At 35.9% G+C, this 19,904-nt stretch overlaps 1 protein-coding gene across 1 annotated transcript in view; it reads right to left on the bottom strand.

Moving 5' to 3' along the window:
• Positions 1–19,904, bottom strand: part of CLINT1 (clathrin interactor 1) — a 47,353-nt gene that overhangs the window by 17,703 nt on the left and 9,746 nt on the right. Inside the window, exons 2-6 of the mRNA XM_010578997.1 lie at positions 7,708–7,811; positions 6,947–7,043; positions 5,312–5,420; positions 4,248–4,412; positions 33–207 (exon numbers count right to left, since the gene is read on the bottom strand). Coding sequence (XP_010577299.1) covers positions 33–207; positions 4,248–4,412; positions 5,312–5,420; positions 6,947–7,043; positions 7,708–7,811 — 650 coding nt within the window. The remainder of the gene's footprint in view (positions 1–32; positions 208–4,247; positions 4,413–5,311; positions 5,421–6,946; positions 7,044–7,707; positions 7,812–19,904) is intronic.

Raw genomic sequence — 19,904 nt, forward strand, 5'->3', positions numbered from 1 at the left:
AGAATAAATTCATGTTAAAATAACTCTAGTACCTGCACCTTTCTGGAGAGTCTTCTCTATCTTTCCTTCGGAACTTGCTGATGGTATCATCAATCGTGCTTCCAATTTTGTCGCTCAGCTCACCTAACTTATCACTGAATGGAAAAGCTGTTTTTTTATCCCATTCTTCATCCCATTTTGACTTGGGCTCAGGATCATATCTTTCACCTGTGTAAGGCATTAAGATAAGAAATACTAAAGATAACAGGAAAAAAAATGCCTGCGGTCTTTCTGGAATGACTCTCAAGCCCCCCTGCCCTACATACATAAACCTTACAAGTTTTCAAAGCAAACTGAAAGCTCCCACAGTGCTGAATCAACACTATTACAGCAAGGCACAGCATGTAATGCCAATCATTAAGTGGCAGGAATGCAGATTCAAAGACTTTTGTTTATGACAACGACACAATCTTAATGCACTGCACAGCCCAGCACATCAGGAGACTGTTGGACTCTGCTGGAGAAGCACAAGAGGCACAATCAACCCTGGCTGCATAAGCAGCTTATCAGAAATGGGATGTGCCAGTTTTGTAAGAGTCATTTAATGCCCGATATTCCATTCTTGGCCAAGCTGTGTGCTCAGAGGTAAATCAATGTTTTTTTTTTATACATTGACATTCATGAACACATAAAAGCACAGTACCAAAATATTGAAAGACATAAGTGTGCAATGCATGATAACTTTCTGTTCTTCCTTTTCCACACTCGATGACTAAAAAAAACCTTTTAAAGAGATGAAAAAAGAAGAGGCAGTAAGGCAAAATCAGCTTCTCAGCAGCCACTGAGTACCCCGAACATCTTTACTAAACACTCAAGAAATCAAAAACATTTTTCTTCTAATCATGTATTCAAGACCTCCATACTGGTATCTTAGCTTAGAAACAGCTGATGGTTTTACTTGAAATAAGTACATTTGCTGTACAGTCTCATTAAGAAAGTTTAAGAAATTTAAGCTTGGGTTTATTTATACACACCCAGGCAATCCGAGTTTAATTTAAAAGCAAAAACAACACTTACATTTTAACAGACTTCACTATCAGAAGCACAGCACACTTTACTAACTTGTATTGTGATCTTTTATCAGACCTGCTGCTGAAAACACAGGTATATAAAACAACCCAATATAGCTCAGTTTCTAGACAACACTTTTAGACAAACATTTTATATTTTGGCCCTTGCACACATGAAACAAGGCATTTTTTGTACTATTGAAAAATGCAAAATACTAGTTAAATTTTTTTACTTGAGGTGAGTAAAATTGAGTGGCAGAAAGGAAGAATTGTGAAAAATTCATTACATCAAGTTACATACAAATTATATTGTAGCTCAGGTAATGTTCAAGATGTATTCAATTAAGCCATTTTTAATAAAAAGAAAATGATGGATTCCAGCACTACAAGGTGCAAAATTTGAGTTATATCTGTTCAATATACCATAGGATGTATTTTCTTACTGAAGAGAAGTGCAAGTCTCCAATGACATTTGTTTAGATCCATAAAGGATAGACAAACTTTTTCAAAGTAGAGAACCTGTTACAAATCAGCGAGATACTCGGTGAGATCTTCATCACTGAAAAAGGAGAAATTGCTAAGAAATGTACTACTGTTAAATTTTGCAGGAGAATAAAATGGCCTTATTCAGTTTATGTCAGGCTCTCAAGCATTTTAATGTAGATTCCATTAGAAGGTTTCCTTGAGCAACAGGAATTTTAAAATAAATAAAAACCCCCGAGAGCTCAGTATTTTCAGGACAAAAAGAACTAAGGAAAACTCTGAAAATACAAGCATTTTATATTTAAATAAATACAATCCTTTAGACTAGAAGTCAGACCTGGGAAAAAATTTGTTTTGTGCTGCTAGAAAGATTTTTATTTTTTTAAATTTTTTTTTTCTTTACTCAACAAATAAAGGGATAATTAAAAATTCTTTACCATAAAAATGAAATACAAGCCAAAGGAGGCAGTCCTTTAAATTAAAAAACTTGAATGGTAACTAAAGAGCATATAGAGAAAGACTTCTACCCAGCACACAGGGTTAGATCACGACTCTGTACAGAGCAAGTCAAAAGATAAGCTCAGTGAAAGAACAGAGGGACATGTACTTAAACTACAAATGCAGTGACTCATAAGTGTTTCCTAAAAAGAGAATCACCAGAATTCCAAGCAGGTAGCAAAAGCCTAAAAGAATATAATAAAGCAAGACATATCCTGCCATAGAGAGAGAGATTTTTCAACTACTCTGCATGTGAGGAAAAGGGAGAGCAGAGGAACATGGAGAAGTAACCTGTCAAAAACAGAAGAGAGCAAATCTAAGTTTAAAGCTCACAGGGAAGAAGAGTAAAAACCATACATAGCACCAGAGAGGGACAGGTGAAGTTTAAGTCCTGCACAGTTACTACTCAGATCTTATACCAAACCCTTCTCAAAGAAGTCACTGACTATAGCAAACCAGAGCCGTGTGCCATTGTGACTTTGGGACTCATCCCTTAATGAAAGCAGTCAAGGATTTACTCAGGCCAAAGAAAACACAGATAAACATCGCAAGACTGACAGCTGGATCATGGACGACATGCTGGGATACACCAGACATAAAAGCCAGTTCAGGCTCAGATCCCTGCTACACATTATGGCAGGGACTGGGGAGCGAGGAGGAAGCTGCATACTTGGACTTGATAAGCAAAACATAGTACTGGTTGTGTGCCTTTATCTAATCAAGGCTATCAGAGAAAACTGTGTCCTCTCCAAACAAAGGCAAGCTGATGGCATTACATCCTCTGAGGCCAAAATCTTACACACTATGCTGAAGACGCATAGTCTGACAGAACTCATTGCACACATGAAGAACATCAGTCGCCTCAGCAAAACGGGTGAATTTCCAGAAGCAAGGGTACATCAGACTACCTGTCAACAGCATTTGGATGATGGGTTTTTTTAATTTGTGGGTTTTTTTGTTTTGTGTGTGCATGTTTTTAAATAAAGGACCTCAGTAATGAAGGTCCTATTGCAAGTACCAGACCCAAGCTGGATATAGGACTGGCACCTTGTGCAATGAGGGCTGAGATGCATGACAGCTGGATTCTTTAGTTTTCGGAATTTTGATTTTTGAAAATCTGATGGCAGGTTTTCTGATTTTTTTAATGAGGGAGCAGATGACCAAGTGACCCTTCACACACATCTTTTTTAAATATATAATATACATATCTGAAATATAATATATAAAGGGATTTTTTTAAACAAAAAAGTTTAGAACTAACTTTCTGGTGTTAATTATGGCCTCTTCCTGGTCAGCTGGAATTCCATAGGATTTAGGGATGAGCAGTGTTGTACTAAATTTCCAGCCTGCATATGGGTCTGCTGTGCTATGCAACCAACATCCAGCTGCAAGCTTACTATGTCTACACAAAGTAAATCTGGTATTGCCTGTGGGAGCCCTCCTTCGAAAAGCACATGGGACTTGCAGTACTAATCAAACAAGATTTTAAAAATCACACAAACTGAGACAGTAACAACTGTATTGGTAAACTCCTGAAATATAAGCTCCATCACTTACAAGGTACTTTATGCATATATTTAAAGTCAGATCTGACAGACATCAGAACACATACAGATATCTTTCAAGTGTCCAAACAGTATTATTTGGGAAACTAAAAAGTCTAATGGCATATACCACCTACATTGTTTCACCCAGACAGTATTACTGCCCTAAAAGCCCTAACCCAAATTAACCAACGGTTCTAAAGGAGGTTGGCAGGAGTAGGTGAAGCAATTCCTGTGCTGTGGTGGGTGGAAAGTATCATCACTTTTTTTTTTTTTTTAAATTAAAGACTTACTAAGAAACCCTGACTTATAAGGGCATTTATTTATCTACTGCTACAGCAGCATTCATTTCACAATGAGACTCTGCCTATGGATAAAAACAAAACAGCTAAGTTTTTGCTAAACCAATGTGTTAATATAATTTGTGTTAGTTTCTAGTTAGTTATTGTCTAAAAAAGACTAACTTAAAGATTTTTAAAGTAATTCATTTAAATTTGTATGTGGGGGGGAAATGTGCAAGATTTCTTTTATAATACCAACACTGACAGTTAAAGAAATGTAAAGAAAAAGCATTGAAAGGAGCACCTTAGAAATTCCTTAAGTTATCGGTGTTATCTAAGCCAAGTTAAAAGCTGAGATTGTCAATCCTTGACCAAGAAAGCCTGGTACTCACTGTATCTGAACCCTCCAACACTGTCCGAAGAAACCCCAATGTATTTGTCTTTGTTCTTCTTTGCTTTCTTTCTTTCTTCCCGAAGTCGATCATCATCTTGAGCAAATTCAACCATTTCTTTTACCTTCTGGCGTATGTTTATACCTTGGTCTTTGCCATTTTCATCTGTATAGGTAATGCAGGATAAAGATGATGGATGAAAGAGGGGGGGAAAAAGCAAAACAATAAATCAGAGGCAGCAATACTGAACATCAAACTGATAAGAAAATTTGAATTATGAACACAGCAGTCAGAGAAAGATCTTATGGCTGCTAAGGTCCACTGCACTTGTTTTGAAAGTACCAAATAATTTGTTTCAACACAAATTTTCATCCTTGGATAAATGATAGTTTTCACTGAATGGTGTATTTAGAAGCATCTAACTGCTGCTGAAACATTGAAAAGATTAACAAAGACTGAGACAGAAATTATATTCTCCACTTAAACAATTTTAACCCTTCAAAATATAACCCCTTTTCCTCAGTCTTTTTAGTACAGGTTTTGCAAGTTTAATTGTAAGAACTCAGTCTTATTGGAAAACTGAATTTTTGAAAAATTGCTTTCAGTTGGGATGTACTACAAGCTAAATGTGCTCCTTTCCCAGCTTTTTTCACATTCAAAACACACACTGGCCTTGCTGCCTTTGCACTGTAAATATTATTTGGTGGGAGGAAAAAAACCCAGCTTCAAACAGATGTGTGTGTTTTGGAGCTCTAACCTTTTCTTCCCATATGATTAAAGCTATTCCTTTACGGACACCACAGGGGACCAGTCTCTAGTGCATATTTTAATATAAACCCGAACACTCATGTTGTGTTGGTTCTGTTGTTATTAGCCAGTCTTTTCTGCAAGTTCTTGTCTTCACTAATTAATACTCTAGGGTCCCACGTCTTGGATTCTGCACTCTTCACACAACTGGCAACAGTCACATTCTAATTAGACTGGGGAAGCTTCTAAGCTGGTTCAGGTGACTGACAACTCCAACTACTGTTTTAATTTGCTTATAAGATTTTTCTATTGCTCACCTACAAAGTGGTAATTTTCCAGGGATCGCAAATCATAAATGTGTTCTCTGGCACTTGTAACAACACGCTCTGATCCATTCCTTATGAGGTAAGCTAGGAGCAGCAAAGACTATAAAAATACAAAGCACCTTATGATTGCATGAAAAAAAGCTCTATCTTTAAAAAAAAAAAAAGCAATAGAAAACCAAACCTACCTCCCTCCCCAAATTAGTAAGTATTAAGACTTTCCTCTTTTAAATAAATGCTTATTATATGAGTTCACACAGAAAAAGCACAATGTTTTCCCCACATGCACCTTTTGCTCTTTAGAATATCAAAACTGTATTTGTCAAACAAATTTGTTGTTACTAAATCACATGTAGTTACCTTCATCACCTACTGCTTATTTTAAAAGACAGCAGTAGCAATTTAAGAGAAAAAGTTAACCCTGCTAAATGAAGCATTTTCTTTTGCCTCTTTTGCTCACAATTTTCCAATGGTTTTCACTGAAAAGTAACTCCTACAGAAATTAAATTCCTACAGAAATTTAAGAAGCCTTCTGCAGGATGCAATGGATATACAAAACTGCATCTCAGGACAATTTTAAGCAAGTGACAAAACAAATGAAGTTTAAATAGTACTTTAATTGCAATTTTTTACGTTGAGGATTTCTATCTAGAAGAAAATTAATGCACTTTCTCCAAAGTAGTGCCTTTATCAGTTAAAACTATCATTATATTTCAACCTATCCAAACCTGATAAGCAATTCCAAGCAGTCTTTAGAACATTAAGTAATGTGTGATAGCATTAAATATTAATTTATATTGTACTTCAGGGAAAACAATTACTATGAATACAAAACATCAAGCACCTGTGAAAAGCACAAACCTTGCCTTAGAATTAATTCTGTCTTGTTACAATCCTGGCATCAAGAAAAACAAAACATAAGCTAGTCTAATACATCAATTTGAAAAAAATGAGGTTATATTTGCATAATTCAGTGAACATTGAACACCACTTTAAGTGCAGCATGATATAATCTTAAGCAAAAAGTTTCTGTACCATGCTAATTAGCCAGAGACAAGAAAAATGCAAATGATTCAGTTCTTTTTCCAAAAGGCAAGTAGGACATAAAAGCTTCATATGATAAGATCTGCAAGAAAATTTGGTCCACTCAAAGCTAAACTACCATGTTTAGGGAATAAGAAATTGGCAGAAAATTCAGATTAGTGTCCATTTTATTTCAGGTATTCTTGAATTCCTTCAAAAACAATTTCCTAATAGCACAATAACTTATCATCTACTTCTCATGGAGTACTGTAACAACTCCTTTGGGTAGATTCAAAATGTGAATGCTACTCCAATACTTGAATATCAGCAAAATGTAATTGCTCTATTATGTTTGTTAAGTGGATCTTAGACACACTTCTAAAATTTTGTTTTTTCCATATAAAGCATTTGAAAGACATCTTTGACTTCAGTAACAGAATTATAAAGCTTATAGTTAGGAAAGAAATTATAGGTTGCTAGCAGAGTAAGTGATATAGCAGTAGCTAAATAAGACACTGCATCAGAACATTATACTAGCAACAAGCATTATGTCCTTCATAGACCAACTCTAAGTCTTGAATACTTCTAGCTCATGTACATACACACCTTATAAACTCTCCTCCAGTTCTTTTTATTGTCTTTCAGCATTCGAGTCCAAAGCATGTTCATAAGTTCTGGAAACTGTTCATACATAAATGTAGCCCTAAAGAATTAAACAAAAGGAGTAAAGAAATTTTATTCTCTGTGGTTTGCCACAATATCTTGTTAAGACTCAGGGCTGACAGTAGATGGCAGGCTTGATCTAAGCCCATTCACATTTGATGACATTACAGGGAAAAAGCTATCCTTATTTATTACTCATATAGAAGTAATTTACATACCAGTACTACAGAAGAAAAAAGTAATTCTAAAAATCTGAGGCAGTAGAAGAACCTTCACTAATTTATAACAAAAATAATGTTTAACACAAATACCCTAATAACAACTGCAACTAGTCAAATGTGCAACTTCCAAACTTATTTTAACAGAAAAAATGTTCAAGGAAGAATTTAACATGTTTTGCACTACTTGGAAAAGTCACAAGAACGCAGTTTGAAAATAAACACTCCAAAAAAGTCAGATATATTGGAAGACTTATGAGGCTACATAAATAAAAATCAAGAATTTGAAAAAAAAATACCTTGACTTAATTTTTTGACAGTTTTCAATACATTGTAAGATTATGCATTAAAAAAGACTTTATTTACAGCAACTTTTCAGCATTATCAGTCAGCATACCACAGAGTTGATTTAGCAGCAAATTTCACATTCCCGTATAAAATGCACCACATTTCTCTTCTTCATCACTGAACCAAATTATCACTTACTTGGCAATCTCTCCCATGAGTTGCCCCGAAGGTCCCCACGGATCATCATTGGTTGCTTCTCGAACCTTAGACTCTATTTCTGAATAATTCATAACCACATTGGTGCTGCAAAGGAAAAAAATTAACACACATGAAGATTAGCATCAAAACTGAGAAACACATGAAAACTTAATAATGACACTAGTGTGTATCTCACTTAATGAGATACCTCTATAGGGTGGGAAAGAAAACATCTTTAGTGCAGAAGTTACCCTGAGGACACTATGCAACACATTTAAGTTATCTTTAAGGAGGTTTTACTATGCTATTAGTCTTCAAGAATACAGATGAGAAACTAGAGATTACATTGCAGCTGGATTCAGTCCAGTAAAAATGGCTTTTGGTCCACTTAAAATCCAAACTGAACCACTAGAGTCAAAGCTGATAGCTTCCCCAACTAGATATCATTTGCTTACAGCTTTGTACAGTGTACAGTTATTTGCAAGAGGCTTTATAACTCAATCAGAAGCAGTTTTTGTTTGTTTGTTTTTAATGATGAGTGCTATAGAGAAACTCAAGAATATCAGTACCAAACAGGTGTTAGTAAAAAAATAAAAAATTAAGAAAAAAAAATCACACAGAAGACTGAAGTAAGGGAGATTAGATTCACTAGCAAGTCTGTTTCCTAGCTTAATTTATTTAAGGGAAAACAGCAAAATAAGAAAAGCTGCAGAGCACTCTGTTACAATTAAAGGAATACAAATACTATAAGGAGCCCAGGGTGTATCTACGAGAGTTCACAGAAGAACATAACTTGGAAAAAGGAAGCAATTTTTCCATATCAGTTATATTAGAATAGTCAATATGTGATTATTTTTATTTAAATGACTCTCTCAAACTGGTAACCTTCAACTATAAGCCCAGCAACCTCCTTTGTGCCCCTGAAAGTATCCAGATACATTTGATAACATAATGATTTTCCTTATATTTTAAGGTGAGTGAGCAGGCCCAAAGCATCATTCATATGAAGAATGTTTGAAAAACAACTCTCTAATTATGGAGCAATATAGCATACAATCATAATGAAAACACTGGTAAAAGGAAACCTAGTGACCTCTGCTTTCCCTATATACTTTGCAGTGTATTTGAAATAACTTAGAAATTACATGTTTACACCTATTGTATCAAACTTTTGATACTTTACTTAACTGTTAAAAGTACATCATACAACTGGTTTCAGAAGCTAAAAAAACCCTGCAAGATAACCGTGTTCAACACAAATCATCTTATAAAGTCAAACTGATTAAACCGTAGGAAAGATCTAACTATCTTATAATACCATGCATAGAAGGCATTTGCTGCTTAAAAAAATCCTCTGAACCTGAAAGGACTGGAAGGGAAAAAAAAAGAAAAAAAAATCAAGATGCTTAATAGTCATCCCTCTGTCCATGTAGAAGTTGGCACAAAGCAGCATTCAAGCAATACCCGTTCAATTTTATTTGGCATAAGGATAGCAAAGATCTTGGAACTGGGAGTTATAAACAGTAGAAACAAGAATGAGATCCCCTTAAGTCTGAAAGGGACACAGAAGGTAATTGTTAAAACAGAATAAAATTCCTGGACTTAATCTTGGATTCTCAGCATGAGAATTCCTGCTGTCAGATTCTGATGTATGATTTTATTCAACTTTGTGTCTAAAGAGAGCATAAGCTACATGACTGAATAAATAATCAGCAAGCTAACAGAACCTATCTATATAAGAAAACGCATGTAAGAACTCAGCAGTGGTCATGAACAACAGCAATTAAGGTTTTACAAATTCATTTATGCTAAATGCACCTCAAGCTTCTGTTTCTGACATTTTCTTTACCATACATACAAACTAATACCATCTTTATTTCCCATATGCATGGAACATTAAAAAAAAACAAACACCAAAAAAACCCACAACCCCAAAGCTACAGGCTTCAGTGCTTTGCAGCTTTCAGCACACTGGTTCCCTTGTCCCAAGCAAGAAAAGGCAGGGAGTTGAATGGAAAGGTTCTGTTTGTTTTTATAATCCCTCCTTAAGCACTTGTTTGAGAGACGATGGAGAGTTGGGGGGAAGCATAAAATGAAGCATTTCCTTTATTTCTTAGAGCAAAGAATTTAAGAGTGGAAAATGCATGAAAAGATGCAAACTTACTGTAAAAAAAAAAAAAAAAGGCCAGCATTAGCTATGGAAGAGCTCAAAGTGCAAAGTGCATGGCTAAAGCAGCATCGGGGTTGAAAGGGGGAAATGGAAGGAAAACAAGGAAATTAACTAATGCCAAAAGAAAGAAGAAGGTGCAGTTAAACCCCTCTAAGTACAGAAACATGCTCTATTTCTAAAACCCTCCTGCAGTAAAGTTATTGTTCTCAGCTACTAGAAGAAAGCTCTTTTTTAAATGCCAAGATGAGATCTAATGGCACAAAGCGTTCCAAAACAAAGTATCTTTAAGCCGCATTTAATTCAGCAACAAATGTAAACTTCAAGGAAAAAAAAAACTGTTGTATAGTTTGGCATCATTCCAGGTCACTTAAAAATAACCATTTCTAAAAAGGTGGAAATACAGTTTTATTCTTCCTTTCCCATGTTTTCTATGGCCCTCATTCCATGCCCTACCCATGATTCCTGTGACCTTTGCAACAAAAAAATAATTTATGTCCAGATGTGAAGGGAAAAAGTGACTAGCTTGATTGCCAAGACTTCCTGTGATTGATATAAATTTAATATCCGAGGACACTTTCAGACACCAGGGGGGGCTCTCTGATTAGTTTATACTGGGCAGCTTCCAGGGAATCGTGCTGGATTTCATGGACACAGTCTGCTTTGCAAACAAATGGACATACAACAGTCAAGACTGACAGAAAGTATCTTTGCAGTGTTTAAAACACCCTATTATCTGCGAGACTACATTTGGATTTACCCCAAATTGTTCACTGAAACCCTGCGCAACTGGAATCTTGTGACAAGCACATTTACAGAAAGTTTTGACATGGACAAAGACATTAGACATAAGTGTATTTTGCAAGTTACATCCAAAATAAAGGCACAGCAAATAAACGGGTTGACATCAACATTACGAACTGTTGCATTCTTTTCTGTTTGTGTCTTACATTTCTTTTAAGTCTATTAAATCAGACTGGTGTCAACAGAGGATTTTTACTCTTTATTGTACCCTTAAAAATTATTTCAGTATTGTTTCTTTTAAAAAACCAGAACTGTTCAGAAAAGCCAAGAGAGGGCACTGTCAGATCTCTATGAAACAGCAAGCAAAATGTTAGCTTTTAATTTCTTGCAAGAGAACACTCAACTTTAAATGTTTGTATCTACAATTTATAGCAACACTGAATAGGTAGCTCAAGTTTGAGACTAAATTCCTCCACATGAATAAAGGGACATTGCTAGGGAAAAGCCAGTGGGTAGTAGTTTTAAGTATCTGATCACCTCCAACTGCATCAGACAAGAGATACACTTTCTCTTAAAAAAAAAAAAAGTTAAAAGTTTTACATGCATTTTATAAACTGTATTTTAACATGTTTTGAAACTGAATAGATGTAGCATAGATGAAATGCCCCCAAAATAGTACTCTGTCCACAATTTTGGCTGCATTTTTCAAAGAAAAAAATCTTTCAAAGAATTCAACCTATTGTAAATAGCTTCAAATTTTGCTCTAAGTTACATTTTGAGATTTGTAAATTTGAGATAAAGCTGTCATCTGAATCCAGGTGATATCCTATAGTGTGCTAAAAAAAACCCAGAAAATAAGCAAGAGGGGGAGAGGAGAGGGATGTAAGGGGTGAGAGGAAGTATTGCACGTACCTCAAATGTGTAATTTGAGGTAAAAGTGATGGTTAGTTGGTGTTAGGGAGAGCAAGCAGACAAGCAAGAGGGGACAAAAAGTTCTGTATAAAACTAAGGGGATCAGAGAAGCTACCAAGGTCCAGCCAGAAAGTTTACCGACTATCTGCCACTTAAACCTTTACAGTTGCAACAGTCTGAAAAGCACTGTAGCTTTCAGGCGTAAGAGGATAAAAATCCTACAGGTCTGAGATTGTATTCTGAGCACTATTCTTTGAAACACGGAAATGAAAGATAGCTTGTAGATGGCCTGCTTGAAAATAAAGCCTTACAGACTGAAGGAACACTTCAGAGAACAACATACAAAAAAAGGCATACTTTAAGAGGGGTCCTGTCTTCCCCCTTCCCTTATCAGTGGATACTGAATGTAACCAACAATGTGGACATAAATACACACAAACACTAGTAAGCAATAAATGTATCTGTAGAAAACTTCTATTTGTGTTTGATTTCAACATACTCCAGTATAAGACTCTCACAGATATATTTTGGCTACTCTGCTTGGGCTTCTGACCTTACATAGTAATACATGAATCAAGCTACTAATGCTCAGAAGGACTATATTAGTGAGGATGAGGTGTACTCTACCCTCAGTAATGTATCAGCACTTCTTCAGTGTTTTTTCCATAAAACAGCCACAAAATAAATACTTAAAAAGAAAGCTTTCCTCTTCCAGACTACGAAAAAAAAAAAAAAATCACTTTTATGCCAGGAAAGTAAAATCATTGTATTTCCACCCAACATTCTGTTAAAAAATTGAGTAAGCACAACATCATGAATTGAAACGTTTGCTTCAGAGTGAAGATTTTTCACTGTTCAACACCACAAGGTGTTTGTTCTCTATAGATTCATATGCTGTAACTTAAGTCAGGAGATGATCATCACTTACAAAATATTACACAACTGTAACTATACTGCTTCTAGTAATAGCTTCCAACTGGTAACACTACAATCAGTTTTGTTGTGCCTGAATTAGTTACCCCACAATAACTGCTGGTTCCACTCTGGAAAAAAACCCCAAAACAAAACCACAACAAACAAGCCCTAAATCTCTCTATATCATATCCCTTGAACCAGGAACACTTTGGAAACATGGATGGGGAAACACAAGGCTCAACATAGTCAGCAACAGAAATGGAATGAGTCTATTTTCTCAGCTAATCTCTACTCTACAATTAACCACCAAACTTTAACCCTCAAACAACATTTCATAACAATGATTTACATACACTACCAGCAAACCTGCTGAAGAAAAAGGTGCAACAACTTTTGTCTTTGTTCATTTGATTCAACAGTTCAGTTAGAACCTCAGACGCAGCATATAGCACTAGTAAGAGTAAATAGTTCAATGCCCACAGTCTTTCCAAAAGAATGCCACAGATATTTCCACTTCATGCTCCCCAGCATCTCCTGTATCTTCCAGACTTTTTCCATGGTCAGTGGTGTTCTGTTCCCTCATCACCCTGACAATACATTCCGGTGCATGAAATCACAACTCATAAAGGAAGCTTACAGTTCACTGCTAGATTTTGGGAGAAACATTCTTTTGAAGGAAGTATTCCTAAGATAAGCATTCATCAGGAAAGGAGTAGAGAGCTATATCTCACAAAGTTTCAGATCTTCAAATGACATGTAAACTTAACATTTCATATTAATGCTCAAATAGCAGCAGAGTCTTAAACATGCAGAAACCTTTAAATAGCACGTGCATAGGAAACCTGCAATAGAGAAAATAAGTGCCATGAGAAAAGAAGGTATTTATACATTAAAGGTAATGAAAGAATAATAAATATCTATCCATCCACCCATTCAGAATGGAACTTACTTTAAAACATATTAAGGAATCAGAAAGCCTAACAGATCTTAGTGAATGTTTCTGCACAAACTTAAAAGCCTTGAATATGCCCTGGGGCAAGAGTCAGACCACTCCATTAAAAGCACCATTAGGATTAGAGTTGCTATTGATGTGGGTGGTGTCACTGAGGACACAAGTACAATTCTGGACATTAGATCCACAGAAGATTTGTGAAATGCCATGTCTAATCTTGTGAAAACTAAAATAAACAGAAGTCACAGAGAGAGTACATTACAACAGTTTCTTTATAGTGATGATAAAGGTATTGGATTGGACAGGGTAAGCCTAATTAGAAACACTTCTTAAACCTCTGGGAAGCTGCCCACTGTGCTGAGGGACTGAGCAGCAGGAACAAGAAACCTGGTTACACAGTTAAAAATTTTTTTCAATGTACATTTCAAACCAATTACAATATCATGTATACATGGGACTCCTATGTGCATAATATTATGCCTTTAACTATTACTCCAAGGACATCACTGGATTATGCACCTTCTGTTTTCCTTTTTTTAATTTTACAACTGGGAACACTAAAATACTAAAAGCTGAGATGAGAAACTTTCTACATTTTACCACCATTAACAGTTTCCAGTGAGACACCATTCTGCAAATATCTGTTTAAAGACTAAGTGCAGAAGAAAAAAAAAAAATCAAGCATTACACACATGTATGTCTATCATACATATAGTTTGAACATTAATGCTATTCAAAAAAACATTAACACTAAAGAGATTATATTTTTTTAAAGAAAAAATTAATCTCTTAGAGAGGGAGGGGTCTGGATTAACAGAGGACAATAGAAGCTCTGTTACTGTACAGCAGTATGTAGTGTGGTACCAAAGTCTTGCAAGAGACAAATATTTTAACCTTTTGTTATTTAAGGTGCCAAAACAGACACAACATAATTTTACATTTTAACTATGTGTTTAGCATTATGCTTTCAGTAGGCAATCTCATATACTAATACATTAATCTCATTCTTTCTGTAATTTTGTTAGCAGCTTCTTTATTTTTAGAAAGTCTTCTCCATGTTTCCTATGACTTTCACAGTGAATAAAAGCAAAGCAAACATTAAATTTGGTCCATGACAGAATAGATATTACTGACTCAGAATAAAATCTCATTACCTCACTGGGTGACATAGCAAAGGAGATCATTACAGTAATGGTCTCTAAAGCCCACATGGACAAAACCCAATAAGAATACACTTGCACAGCTCTATGCTGTGCTTCTTGCATTTAAAAATTAATAGATTGCATTGTCCAACCAGAAAAGACCATAAATGGCATCTGAAAAATAAATAGTTAAGAAACCGTTAAATTACAGCAAAAGGAAAGTTTGCTTTAACTCTAACTAAATAGGAAGAACATACACAGCTGGTTCATTTATTAATCTTGCATATCTCCATCTAAACATCGCTATGATTTTTATGGAAAGGCATATAGATAAGAACAGGAGTGCTTTCTCATACAGACAGTTTGTTACCAGCATGGTGGTAGCTTCAACATAAAGCTCTGAACAACGGCAGCAGTAACTTACATCTGGAGATTGAGCTAATGCTCTGCTCCTACAGCTGAAGTGCTGACTTGGTCTTCCAGCAGCTTATTTTCTCCTAAGAGTTGGGTTTTCTGCTCCCTTTGACCTGAGAAGCTACCAGTCTTCCAGTATGGACCCACTAGGTATTACTCATCTGATCCATGGCACATGTTTTAGGAATACTATCCAAACACAACGGCAGCAATTTATTTTCAGATTTCCCCAAAATCAGTACAGGGGCTGTCAACTTAAGGCAAAAAAATATGTATAATGTAGCTTTGCCTTTAGATGTTTGAGACTACATCCATATTTGGATTTTTTTAAAAAGAATGAACAAATGTACTATAAAATAATATGAGCAAAGTGAACATTGAACATCTGGAAAAGAGATAAGGCAGACCCCAGTAACATTTTCACAATACCCAGTTATCTAAAAGACCCCCACCCACAGACACACATGCATTTATGATGAAGCCTTTGGAGGGGAGGGAACACACCATCTTATTCCCAACATTCATCTTCTATGAGTCATGCATCTAAACTATTTTTAGTATCTAGATTAAAAGGTTCCTGTAAAGCAGGATTAGAAAAAGATGGAAAGGTTTCTGAGAATGCTAAAAAGTTATTTTAATATTAAATGATCCATTTTTAAATGGTGTACAGAAGTTAGTTTCAACTACTGAGAATACACAGTAAATAAAAAAGCTAAACAACTCTTCTGAGTACAGGGTACACCTCCCCCACTCCCAGGTGTGGGAATCTTGGCATCTATTAAATTGTTAATTAGTTTCCAGAAACATTTTTTCCAATTAAAAAAATCATTTAATACTTATCCATCTGGGCATGAAACGCTTTCCACAGAGCATTTGAATTGGTGAGCTAAAAAAGAAGTGATCCCGATCCGCACAGCACCACCTCCCAAACCACCAGGGGCCAGCACACCATGCAAGAAGCATCTCATAATAAGGGACATCATATATTAACTCCACTTATTTCTGTTAGCATTGCTTCCTTCAGGCTCTGAGGGATTAAAGCTGATCACTGGTCCAAACTTGTGTTTCAAGGAACTGAAAGGATTTAAGACAAAGTCAAACCAAAAGATGCATTTCAGCACCAGATTTCACTGCCCTGTGACAGTTATGTCACTACCTCAGAAAGCTCAACATGCAGACTGGTTCACAGAGGACAAAGACAAGACATCATTTACCCACCTGTTTTCCCAAACAATATAATGGACATTCAGGAATTTATGTACCTAATGTTACTAACAATTATTCAGAGAAAAAGACAGTAATCGTCTTCAAAATAAAGACAGTGCTGCTCTTCCCCAAGTGAACTCATATATTCAATCTCAGCCAGCATCTCCCTCCTTGCTTGGTGAAGACAAACTAACTAAAAAACATGTAACAAACTTAAAGCCTTTTCATTTTGCTCCTGTCAGTAATGTCACTTTTGTTATAAAACATGCAGCTTAGATTTAGAGCCTTACAGATGAAACATATGGATACCAAATAGGAAGCCAGCAGTCCACATTCAAAGAAGAAACAGATGGGTACCCATCTGCCAAAATGCCTGGTGAAATACCTCAGGTTACACAGAGGTAACAGCACAACAGTAGCTGATACTTGACCGTTTGAAGTTACTTATTTTTAAGCCACTCCTCGGAACCATTACAAATACGACACCAGTCAATTTAGTACATGAATACTGGCTATTATTACAGACCTTCTCTGCAAATTGCAATTATGCTTTTTCTGACCAATGATACCATCTTCGTTACAGTACAGTAGGACCTGAAATACATTTTCAGCTTCTCAAGTTAAGAGTTTCATAATTTATGTGGCAGATGTGCAAGGCAAACTGCATAGAAAGAGATAAGCCAAGAAAAACATCCTGATAGCCACAAATGAATTACGACTTGTGGGAGGAAGGAACTATAAAGCTATTTCCTGTGCCTTACAACTTCTAATCACAAAAGACTACCAAGTAAACAAGATAACCCAAAATCCACCACACACACTTTCAAAAAGAACAGTGACTTTAAGAATTAAATTGAAGCCTGTTAGAGAAGTCAGATCCCTCACTTATAGAAACCACCACTGCACATTGCTGAAGTCTTCCCTTTCAAAGTTTCCCCCCCTCTCAAAAGTTACCCAACTGCAGCTTGCCATATTCTTAATGTTTTTGTAATTGCTATGCTACAGCTGAAGTAGTTTTTACAGATGTTGGGAACATGAGGCAACTAATCACGTGGTAGTTTTAAAGCATATTTGTGCAAGGAACAAACACTTCCCCCTCCCAAGTTGATTTAAGACTTATTTCATCTCTCCTACTGCAGATTCCCTGCTGCATGTAAGTGTTAATACTTTCATATTCTTACATGAAACCATCCCTTGTGGTTTACACCAACAAATACACGGCTGCTTTAAATATCTTCATTTGTCAACAATTGTAGAGTGGGAATATGTGGTGGTAAATAACTTCTCAAACTCACTGAGGATTTTGCCACATTAATACCGTCAATTGTGGTTTTGTACCACCTCTATAGAAAGTACTACTTCATCTAAAGCCCAGGCCCATTTCTTTATTTCCCCATTCTTTATGGGATGTTTTGGTTCCAAACACCTACCCTAACATTCTTCAGTTAGCATCCTCTAATTTTCAACGATTAGACTACCTTCACTTCAAATACACACTTCCACAATTCCATTTTTAAAGGCTTAGTAAGTGTTGTCATTTTGCTTATTATCCTTAATTCAAAAAAACCTTCTTTAAAAGGTGACTTACCAAAATAAACGTTATACTCTAGCAAGCCGAATGAATCAAAATACTTTCTTTTCACTTACAATGTAAGAACACAATAGTATTTCCATTGTTTTTCAGTATTAGTTTTTAGGTCACATTTTTTAGTTCAAATTTTAGCTGAAATTAGAGTACAATTACACCTAAACCAGTCTTGTGACCAATCCAATTAATCTTAAGCATAAAAACCAATTTCACAAACAAGTGGGAAAAAGCTGCCTTTCAGGCAACATTTGACAGTTTGGTGGGATAGTTACATGCTAAACCAGCAACTCTGTTTTTGATTCAGACAGAAAGGCAACACTGTTACTGCCCTTCGCAAGTTTTCAGTCTCCTTGCACTCATGTAAGCATACATGGGGCATATCAGATGGAAGTCACTGCTTCGTAGCTCCTGTTCCTGTGGATTTAATTGCTTTCAAAGTTCAATACACTGTGTGTAAACAATAGCAGCCATATAGTAAAAAAAAAAAGTGGCATTACAAAACCTGGATAACCTTTTGTAACTGTAGAACTCAAGAGATTTCCATATGCATGCTGTAATCACGACTAGATTTATTTTTGATCAGTCCCCAGGACTTACTTTGCTACTCTGCTCCTTACACTTCAGATTTTTGTCTCCTGTAATGAAGAAGCTGCAACAATTTTAAAAACATTTTTTAGAGTTAACTACATTTCTTTACAGAATTCAGTCAGATTGCACTTCCTCCTTTAAGACTCAGCAAAAGCCACTACATATTTTCCGTCAAGTGTTGCATCTTTAATTTTTCCATATTTGTGATCCAATCAGGTAACATGACTTAAACTGAAAACAAAATGTTTAACCAAGTGGGACAAAAAGCAAGAGAAATCTAATTAAAACCACACTTTCTGTAGAGTGTTTTTTATGTGAATAAAATACCACCACAAAAAAAGTCAATCCCAATAAACACTGCTAGACAATTATATCATAAAACTAAAATTTAAATACATTATTTTGTGAGGGAGAGACTGAAACATTCTTCACCATAGCTTATACTCTCCAGTCAACTATGTTTCTTTGCACTTTGTTCCATTCATTTAACTTCAAGAGTAACTTTCCCTGAAAATAAAAAGCTCGTTTCAGGTGTTCGTAACATGTCGCATAAGCTGCCTTCTGAATAAGGTATCTAGTGCTACTTCTTTCTTTGTATGCACAAAGTACTAAGATATCATATTCAAGCCCACAGCTCAAGCATTTTAAGTGTGTACAGAAACCTTCAACAGATAGAGACTCACAAGTACTCCCAGTCAGTGAGCTTTTAGGATTGGGGCACAGTATGCTAATGTTGAGAGAGAAGGATTTACAAGAAGAATGAGGTCTTATCCTTCTTTCAAAAGAAGAAATAAAAGGGGTAAAGGTTTTCAGAGGACAACCAAGTTGTAGTTACATGCAACATGAGGCAACAGTAAGCTTTGAAGCTGTGTAACTTCAACCCACTTGTGTACCTCAGACTCCCTATTTTTGACCATAAAAAATTTTGAGAATGTCCTTGGATGGAGGAGGAAGATAGTGAGGGGAAAAAAACCAACAAAACCAAAAAACCCCAAAAACCAACCTCACAGTAAAAAGAATACTCTAACAGTAGCTATAACACTCTAAACCCTCCAGAATGTTGCATAATTACCTCTGTACTTAAGACATGTCTCCTACTCCCCAAACAAACCTTAAGTTTTCAGAGTGTCAAAAGGGCTATGTCATTAGTGCTTTAACGTGACCCCACTCCTTTGATAATCCCCCCCCAACTGTAAAGCTTCTGCAATTCTGCGATCTTTGTAACTGTTCACTCACTATTCATGTGAAATGTGTTCACCAAAAAAACTTTGTACTAGGGTTTTCTCACACCATGAAGAGCATGCAACAATCATAAGTTTACAGTAATGCAACAACTGGTCAAGGAAACCTCCTGATGCTATACATGGTTGAAGTACATTAGCTCAATAGTTACAGATAAGAGATTTCACTCTGAAAAGCAGGAACACTGCCAGGTAGTTACTACACCTATGAATGGCGCAGTTCTATTCAGTGTTACTACTCAGACTGAATTCCAAATAATCCAAACTTTCCTTACTCAGAGAATTGTTTCAAATATCTCAACTGATAAGAGTATTTGGTGCAGACAGA

Source organism: Haliaeetus leucocephalus, unplaced genomic scaffold (genome assembly GCF_000737465.1).
Source record: "Haliaeetus leucocephalus isolate CR32 unplaced genomic scaffold, Haliaeetus_leucocephalus-4.0 Scaffold656, whole genome shotgun sequence".
Classification (NCBI taxonomy): domain Eukaryota; kingdom Metazoa; phylum Chordata; class Aves; order Accipitriformes; family Accipitridae; genus Haliaeetus; species Haliaeetus leucocephalus.